Source organism: Callionymus lyra, chromosome 6 (assembly GCF_982586985.1).
Source record: "Callionymus lyra chromosome 6, fCalLyr1.hap1.1, whole genome shotgun sequence".
In the NCBI taxonomy this organism is placed as follows: domain Eukaryota; kingdom Metazoa; phylum Chordata; class Actinopteri; order Syngnathiformes; family Callionymidae; genus Callionymus; species Callionymus lyra.
The window spans coordinates 24,777,833-24,786,829 of record NC_141823.1 but is presented as its reverse complement, the minus strand read 5'-3'; the positions used below and the strand labels follow the sequence as shown (position 1 = coordinate 24,786,829).

Here is an 8,997-nt window from a genome sequence, read left to right as displayed (position 1 = left end):
TTTTGTTTTTCTCTCCCCTTTACCCCTTTTTAGGTTTTCAGCTTGGCTGACCCATACAACAGTCACAGTATATGTGGCCCATGAGTAAATTGAATTGCCCACCCTTAAGATAGATAACTTTATTGATATCATGGGGGAAACCCTCTGGGAAATTCCAAAAATGAATAATGAGTCAAAAATGTCTATAGTTGTGTGTTAAGTTAGGTGGGCTTTCTCTTTTTCTAGGGAACCACTTTATGTTCTATAAATGTTTGTCAAGCCAAAAGAAAGGTGGAACTAAAAGTAAAAAGCTATATACAAAATTGATTTTTTGTAGTCTGTCAGAAACATTGATATTTAGATAATCCTACAGTACTTTGACACTAGATGGCCATATGTGTTTGAGGGTCAAACTTTTGCCACACTGGTTTCTATGTAGTCTGATGGACTGGCAACCTTTCCAGCAAGTCCCTCATCTAAAAAGACAAATAAATAAATTAAGGAAATACAAGAAGAGGCAGAAGTAGTGAAGTGAGAACATTAGTGATTATTTCAGCACATAAATCCCAAGAAAATGTGTGATATTAAATGACCTAATTATATTCTATATTCAAAAGGAAACAAAATAGATTAAAAAGAAAGACATTAAGAGAAGTTTTTATGAGTATCATGTATGTTTTATTGTTTTATAATTAAAGAAATATTAATATATCCGACTAAATAATGGAGACAAAAAACGATTCACTGGTAAAGAATGTAAATGGCATTGTAAAGAAACAACAGAAGACTCTCTAATTTGTCTCTTGTACTGTGGTCTGGTTGTTTGGTGGAAGAGGTTTGTCGATATGGTGTCCAGTGGTGATTCCATAAGGCTTCTCCTCCAGCTCTTTTCTCACTTCAGGCCACAGTCTGAACCCCCCTTTAAAGCTGAGGTCAAATAACTCACAGGGGGCAAAGGACAACGTTTTTTCGGCCATCAGTCCTTTTAGCCGCGAACGCCACCCATCAAGCATTGCAGTCCGCTGAGCCAACGGGCTGTGAACAGGACACCAGAAGATCTGAGGAGCTAGAACCTCAAATCCACAGAAGTGCAACGTGCCGTTCTGCAGAAAGAAGAAAAAGGTTATTAGATTCAAATATTTACAGAAGAAATAAAACCTGTTTCACCTGTAAAGGCCACAGAGCGATGTTTATGTCTCCGTTGATGCCGTCAGGGCGAAACATGGTCTCCGTGGCACCAGTAGTGAAGGACAAAATAGCTTTCTTATCCTGCAAGGAAAAAAAGGTTTTGATTATCAAGTGCGTCATTCTCCTTCTAACAACTGACAAACCTTGAAAACTCCATGATTGTACATCTTCTCCAGAGAAAAGGCGAACCCTTGAGTCAGAACTCGATCCATCCAGCCCTTCATGACGGCAGGAACACTGAACCAATACAAAGGAAACTGCAAGACAACGTGAGATTCAGAAAGGTTTAGCTCGTTTTGATCTCATGCAATTGTGAGAACAAAAGTTCTTCGGACAGAGTCTGTTACTAAGACGTAGAGTTGCAATTAAACTTTCGCTAGATGAAGAAGTCATTGTGTCATTCCGACTAAAGGAACAATGTTGATGTTTCTGTGAAAATCTCCCAATGAAGCCAGAAGCTGTAGAACTAATAATTATACCTATAAATGAAACAGCAACTACCAGCTGAGTTGCATTCAGTCACAAGTTGAAGATCCAACCACGGAACAGCTGTCTGACCTGGAAGATGATCAGTTCGGCCTCTTCTACTTTGCGCTGCTCTTCCTTGATGTCGTCACTGAGCTGCCCGTTCATCCAGGCATGCATGGTCTCCTCTCCGTACTGGAAGAGCTCCGGGTTCTTTAGATCGCCTGGATACAAACATTTTCTGAACTGACTGTTTAAAGGTGTTGGAACGTTTGTACTATTGCTATTACGGAGAGGATGGAGATTTCATAGTAACACTGGGGGTCTGTGACTTCTCAGCCTACCATGCATTCAAAAAATAACAGTTTAGTAAATACCTACAGTCAAATTTTCTGCAGCTGCACACAATGGCAACAGTCCAGGTGAGTCTGTCTCAAGGATATAGTGAAAAGAAAATCACTTGTATATTGAAATTGAATGGGAAAGGAAGGGAAAATGAACCAAACTGATGGGTTGAATATACAGTGTACGAAAGGAACTCAACGTGCTCTGATTATAGGTTGAAGAAATGTATTACGCTTAATTATTGTCAGCGAATCTTGTCAATGCAGGAGATACTAATGAAACTTAAACTGGTTTTATTTACTCTGGTTGTGCCCAACAGTTAAACTATTTTTTCAAAGAAATAGCCTCAGTAATTAAATGTACGGGTGGATTTGCAGTTGATAGTTATTTTATCAAATAATACTTAGTAATGAGTAACAAATAAATGACTAAAAAGGAAACAATAAATGAGTGGATTTTTTTTGTTTAGATAATAAATTACATTGAAATTATATTCCTTTCTTAATGTATTCAGACTATGAAATGTGAAAGAATCTCACAGTATCTTCCCTCCATTTTAAACATTTTCATTTCTTTGTCTTCCTGAAACACTACGTGCATTATCAGGACGTCTACAGAGACATTAAGGACGATTGAATGATTACATCGCACTGATTCGGTTTATCATCAAGGACGAATTCACAATGTTTTACAGAAGCACATGTATCACACAATATTTGTTTGTGAGCCCAAAATTCAATGGATTAATGAAAGATGACATGCTTGACGTGTGAATAATATGAAATAAATTAGATTTTTTCCACTTTCAACCTGATAACACCCACAGGTTGATTTAACAACCATCAACTGAATAATGATGTGTGCATAATCCGTTTGACAACTGTGAGTAGATTCATTTGTCTCGGCAGTCCGAGCTGAGAGACGATGACACGCCAAGTAAAAAACAGATTTATTTCATTGTTATGGAGTAACATCAGTAACATTGTAACTGTGGTTAACCAGGAAAACTATCAAAGCTGTTGCATTTGTCCAGATAATCAAATAAACACATTTAAAAGTCAATGGCTAGTTCCTGTTAATGAAGTCCAGGTAAGTACATTTCTCCTCACAGCACCATAGCAACCATTTGGTTGCCAATGCGCCGCTTACCGACGATGTCCTCTCTTGTGGAGCTGGCCCTGAAGTTCATGGCGTAGAGGTCGGACACAATGACCCGATAATCCTGTTTATGCAGCTCCTCCAATGTCACGTCGAGAACGGCGGAATTGAAAGAGCCGGGGCTCTGGTGGGCGTACACGATAAGGACTGTCTTTGGAGCTGCAAGACACCGGAAAATGTTCTTTCTATTAAAAATGATTTATTTGTGAACATTTCTGAATCAATTCCATAGTTTGTTACACACTCTTCAGTTCGCGGTCCACGTACACATACTCTACATCAGTTAAGCCTTGTGTCATCTCAGGGTCAAGGTGACTCGGAGTTGGAGGACGTTAACCTTTCCCCATAGGCCTAACAAGGGATATCGCAAACACATTTGTCCAGGTAACCTTGATCCAACTTTAATTGTTTTGTATCCACATTCATTAACAACAATTATTGGCAAATTATATGTAAGTAGGTGAGTAAGTAAGTAAGTAAGTAAGTAAGTAAGTAAGTAAGTAAGTATGTAAGTAAGTAAGTAAGTACGTAAGTAAGTAAGTAAGTAAGTATGTAAGTAAGTACGTCAGTAAGTAAGTAAGTAAGTAAGTAAGTAAGTAAGTAAGTAAGTAAGTAAGTAAGTAAGTAAGTAAGTAAGTAAGTAAGTAAGTATGTAAGTATGTAAGTATGTAAGTAAGCTTTATCTGTAGTGTGTCACAGACCATGTTCACAAAGCGTTTAAACAACAAAACATACAAATTAAAGACTAAGAGAATAAACCTGCACTGTAAATTGTTGTTTTTGTCTCAAATTAAAACATTTTTTTCTTTTCAAAGAATTTAACAAGTACGAATATATTTTTAAATCTCAAATATTCTGGGTATAGAAACAGGTTGTAATCAAGAATGAAAACACAATATAATAGATAAAGTTGCTATCTTTCCAAAACAAAATAATAAAAAAAAGTTAAAAAAATAATACACAAAATAAAAACAATCAAAAGAATAATGGTGTTTATCAAGAGGGGTTAAGATGCCTTTACATTCCGCCCTGGATGTCTTTCTTGTAATGCAGCCAAAATAAAAATAAACAAAGATCATTGTGACACTTCACCCTGAGTAGTCCGTCTGTCTTTTGAAGGGTTACATTGCAGCAAAAAGTGAATTAAAAACATGTTTTTAAATTACATTCTTATCATTTAATACTTAAATAAATTGTAAATGCAACTGTTTTTTCAAATCCATCTCTATATGTGTATAGTAAAATAAATAAAGTTAGTGTTGACTCACCCATGTTGTCTGTGCTGCCTTTGGCTGCCAATGTGACCAGGTCTAAAGTCTAAAGTCTCTTTATACACCCTGCTGCTTTCTGCTTCGCGTGAGAACCATTGTTAGATTGAACATTAGATGAGGGAAATGTGTCGTGGCGGAAGAAAAAAAAAGGAATCTCTGAGTCTGCAAGACCGGTTTAGATAAGTGCAAGAGAGGGAGGAGGCCAGAGTGTGTGTGTCGGCCCGTGGAGTCACTGGTGCAGAGGAATCAGATTGGTTTCATTTGGCCTGGAAAAGAATGTTTGGGTCACTTTTAAGGGATTATCCAAAAGGGTCATGGGGCTTAATAAACATTTTAATCCGACTTAATATCATCTCATTAGAAGAAAATTGGAGGGCATCGTCATTTGAGTGAAGTTGTGCTATTTGCTCAACTTTCACTTGTCACTTAGTCTCAGCAAATCGGCTTACATCTCATTCATTTATTTTTTAACCTTATCTCTTTGACAGAGACCAATTATTAGAATGTATTCATCACAACAGCTAGATACAAATTTAATCTATTGTAAACCTCACGCTCGGCCGGAAACCACTTTATAATCTATATTATTCATGCAAATGTACAGAAGTTACAGAAAATAAAGTGATTGCTTTGGGTTTTTTTTTCCTCTGTTCTTTAGACTACTTCTATTTGTGGAATCAGTCAGTTTTGGATCGATCACTCCATTGACATAAAAAAATGAAGTAGTTAGTTCTTGAACTCTTTTCTAGACTCTTAACTCCATCAGTAACTTTTTCTAAACTGCTACCCTTGTTCTGTTCAATTCAATCTCGGCATCATTTTCGCAACATAACAAGATGCATCTTTACTAAGGAATGTGGAAGGAATGTTATCTGGACACTTTTGCTTCATGCAGCTCACAACCTCACAGAGCGAAGACAAGCGTGTTGTACACACAGAGAAATTGTTTGCAAAAATATGTGTGCCTGCCTGCAGAACAAGTTAGCTAGTGTCTAGGTTTAAAATACAACAATTGCATTTTTTTTAGTTGGTGATACAAAATGGGAAATAGAAACAATTAAAGATTGACAGCTGAAAATTGATTTTTAATACAGATGAACCTACACGTAAAAATGTTTGATTGTAATCCAATTATTTTTTGTATTTTTTCATAATTTATACGTTGTGTTTGCTTCGAATGGTGCGATTTTTTTTAAAACAAATTACTGTAAACTGATGAAAAGTAAAAAATAGTTAGTCTTAACAATGTTCAATATATTAGACAATTTAAATGTATATCAATTTCTATTGCATTGGAATGTTTAACGGCTGGTTCTACCTTTCGAACTCAAACGTTTAACAATGAAAAGAATTTGCATTGGCACCTACAGATCGTCGGTACAAGTCAGTACTCAGAACCCATCTTGGTCTTTGCCTTAGAAAAAAGCTTGCTAATAGGTGAGGGGCTTAACTGACCAGACCGTGGATCCCCTGAGCCGCCAGGACCCCCTCATAGGTGGTCCCTTCAGTCATCCGAGCTTTAATGTATTTAACCCAGTCGGATTAATTTTTGAACCGTATATGAAAATATATAACTTGAAACAAATCGATTTAATTTCATAAAGTATGAAAAGAGAATTAAGTAAAAATGAACAACTGAAACATATTTAAAGTTTTTGGGTTTTAATTTTTTTTTTATTGTAAGCTAAAGTTTAGGTACAACATCATGAGGTTAGTTAGGTTAACTGGTTTCATTTTAAAGGCAACTAAAAAAATCCTGTGAACGATCAGGCACGAGAACACCAAAGGCTTCACAAGATCAATGGATGTCTGACCCATAGAATTACATTTGATCTTCACGTACAAAAGAAGGATTTTTTGAATAATACACAAGGTAGATATACAGATTTCAAGTTTGTCGTATAAAGTTAACTAAAATTAGATGAGCAATTTAAGAGAAAAACATTTGGTTATGCACGAAGATTTTTTTCAACATCTAAAGAAGAACATTGAAGAACAGAGACACAAAATCATAAATAACAGAATCATGGACAATGTGAGAGTTTTAACAAAAAGCTTTTCTAGACCAAATACACAACAATAAGAGAACAACAAGGCAAGCTATTGAGAAAAATAAAATCACTTCATTAAAACACAAAGAAAACCAAATGTTTCCAAATGTAGGTCTTTAAATTATTTGTATAAGGAAAAGGTAAAAACTGCACCTAAGGGGCTGAAATAGTCTGATTTTGTCTTGATACCATACCAATCATCGATTTTACTTATATTTATACTTTATTTAAAGGTAAAACTAAGACAACGTTTTCAGGTAGTTTTCATTGTCCACCACGTTATCTTCGTTGGGAATAAATTAACTTTTTGGTTTAATGATTCTTGTTATCTATCAGCTGCTGTTAACTAAAGGAACTGAAGAAACATTCAAGGTCCTAATAGTTAATAGAGTGTATATGTAAACGGTTGTGAACAATTTAAAAGACAGAAAAACCCAAAGGTCCAGGAAAACACGAATAATGTTCGTTTCCTTCCCTCTTGACATTGGTGATCATTGATGAGCGTTTCGGACATTACAACCGCTTTTGTCCAAACTAATGTGAGCAGATAGCGCCATCTGGTGAACAGTTGATGATATAGTTAATCATTTTTTTTGTAATTGTTAACATCCTTTTAAATTTAAAGCTTTTGAATGCATGAAATTAACAACTCCCCAATCTTTTCGTCATTGCTTTCACTGTTGTAGTGCATTATGGGAGAGTATGTGGTATATGTCCTTAATATTGATCAATTTTGTCAATAATGAGCTTTGGTCCAGGTACCTTGAGTTAGATCCACCAGCTTTAGATGAAGAAACTTGAATTTAAAGTAATAGAATTTTGACGACTATTGGCTGCTTTTAAAATATTGTATTACACTGTGTCTGCATTGAATTGGTTTTGCATTTTCTGGAATTACATTAGTTTACAAAACAAGCTAAAGGCTCTTGTTATTATAGTTTATTTCTAATGTAAAGCGGTTTGGTGGTCAAGTTATGATGGAGAGTATTGTTAAAATAACAACTAAAGTGTTCTATTGTGCAATTTTTAAAATAAAAAATAATTATTTTTATAATGATTTCCAAATTTGTATTGTTTCTTCACCACCTTATAAAACCTTCTTATAAAGTGCATTCAATTAATACGTTTTTATGATCAAAACTTTGAAGACTTCCTGGTTACAAATCGCATAGCTCACTCACACCAACAAACCTTTATGTGCCCAAAGACAAGAGGTTGTGAATGTTTTAGAGTCTTTCTGTTCTAAGCCTTTTAAATGTTTCATTTTTTTCATATACATTTAGAAATCCTTAATATTTTTAATAACAGAGCTGGGTCGTTGTACAGAGAATAGTTTTACAAAAGGGCCTTTATTTGGACAGATTTATCATTGAACTATATTTAGTGTTTCTATCTATATTACTACCTGTACTTGTGTTTATCTTTGTGTCAGATCCATGCACACTTTTAAATACATGCTATACAGTAAGATATTTATATAGTTGTGTTCACAGTGACATTTGTTCTAGTGTTTGATCAAATAAATCATATTCATGTCTCATACAGGAGGTTTGTTCCCTTGTGCCTCTAGTTGAATGTTTTCAGCTGATAATAACAAAAACAAAAAAAGTTACACATTTATAGCAAATAGAAGGAAAGGAATGTATTATTTCATCATTCAATCGCAATGCTGTTTCGGAGCCAAGAATCACTGTCAAAAATGTGAGCACGGACATTGTCCTCAGAATGTTCACAGTTATTACGTCTTGAGTGAGTGAGCTCAGTGCTGGTTTATGAAGTCATGCTATCTTCAGTGTGGAAGAGAAGCAGGTGTTTACTGAGCTCATTCAAACTTGGTTTGAAGACGTGACAAAAGGGATGAAAACAGAAAGATATAAATAATATACAATAATACCAACATCAGAAATACAAATGTTCAACTACCCTGTACATTTACATTAACAAATGTGTAGAGATAATTTTCGGAAATTCCGGAATAGTGATCCAACTGGTTTCTAATTGTATATCAATATCATGACAGCTGCTCTTGAGTAGTGGCGGCTGGCCCATGACATAGCTGTTTGTTTTTTTTACTTTATTTATCATTTTATCTTTTATTTATTTTAGTTTTTTAGTTTTAAATTAACAAAGGGAGTCCCGCCAACCGACATTTTAATGTTACTTTTTCTTTTGGTTAATATGAGTTATTTTTATTGATTAGTTAGTTTATTCGCTTAGTATAACTCGTTTTTTTAATATATATTTTTTAAAAATAATTCTTTGCAGTATATTTGTGTCTGTTTGTGATAATTTTGTAGAAAGTAACTAGAAAGAACCTATTGTTCTGGCGCAGACGACAGGTTGTTTTTTTGTTTTTTAATAATTTAGTTTATTCTCTATGATGTATATAGGAGTATAATTAAAATATGTTTTCATTTGGAATGAAACAAGGAGCATAATAAACATTATTATTCATCATTAACTTAAAGTGATTAAATGAAAGGCGCTTTACAAATAACCCTTACTTACGTACTATTAATGTGTTTATTTTTACATGTAAT

The 8,997-nt window shown here is 34.6% G+C and overlaps 1 protein-coding gene across 1 annotated transcript; it reads right to left on the bottom strand.

Annotated features, from left to right (window-relative positions):
- Nucleotides 1-634: 634 nt before the first annotated feature.
- Nucleotides 635-4,515, bottom strand: nqo1 (NAD(P)H dehydrogenase, quinone 1). The gene is made up of 6 exons (XM_087794406.1): nucleotides 4,404-4,515; nucleotides 3,127-3,294; nucleotides 1,726-1,856; nucleotides 1,311-1,424; nucleotides 1,147-1,248; nucleotides 635-1,082 (listed from the first exon to the last, which is right to left on the bottom strand). The coding sequence occupies exons 1-6, from the start codon at nucleotides 4,405-4,407 to the stop codon at nucleotides 771-773; spliced, it is 831 nt and encodes a 276-aa protein (XP_087650532.1). The 5' UTR covers nucleotides 4,408-4,515; the 3' UTR covers nucleotides 635-770.
- Between the last annotated feature and the right edge of the window lie 4,482 nt (nucleotides 4,516-8,997).

Excerpts from the sequence above, each read along its gene's own strand:
- nqo1 (XM_087794406.1), bottom strand. Across the intron at positions 1,249-1,310 it reads ACAATCATGGAGTTTTCAAG|GATAAGAAAGCTATTTTGTC; the intron begins GTTTGTCAGTTG and ends TTTTCCTTGCAG. Across the intron at positions 1,083-1,146 it reads TCGCTCTGTGGCCTTTACAG|AACGGCACGTTGCACTTCTG; the intron begins GTGAAACAGGTT and ends TTCTTTCTGCAG.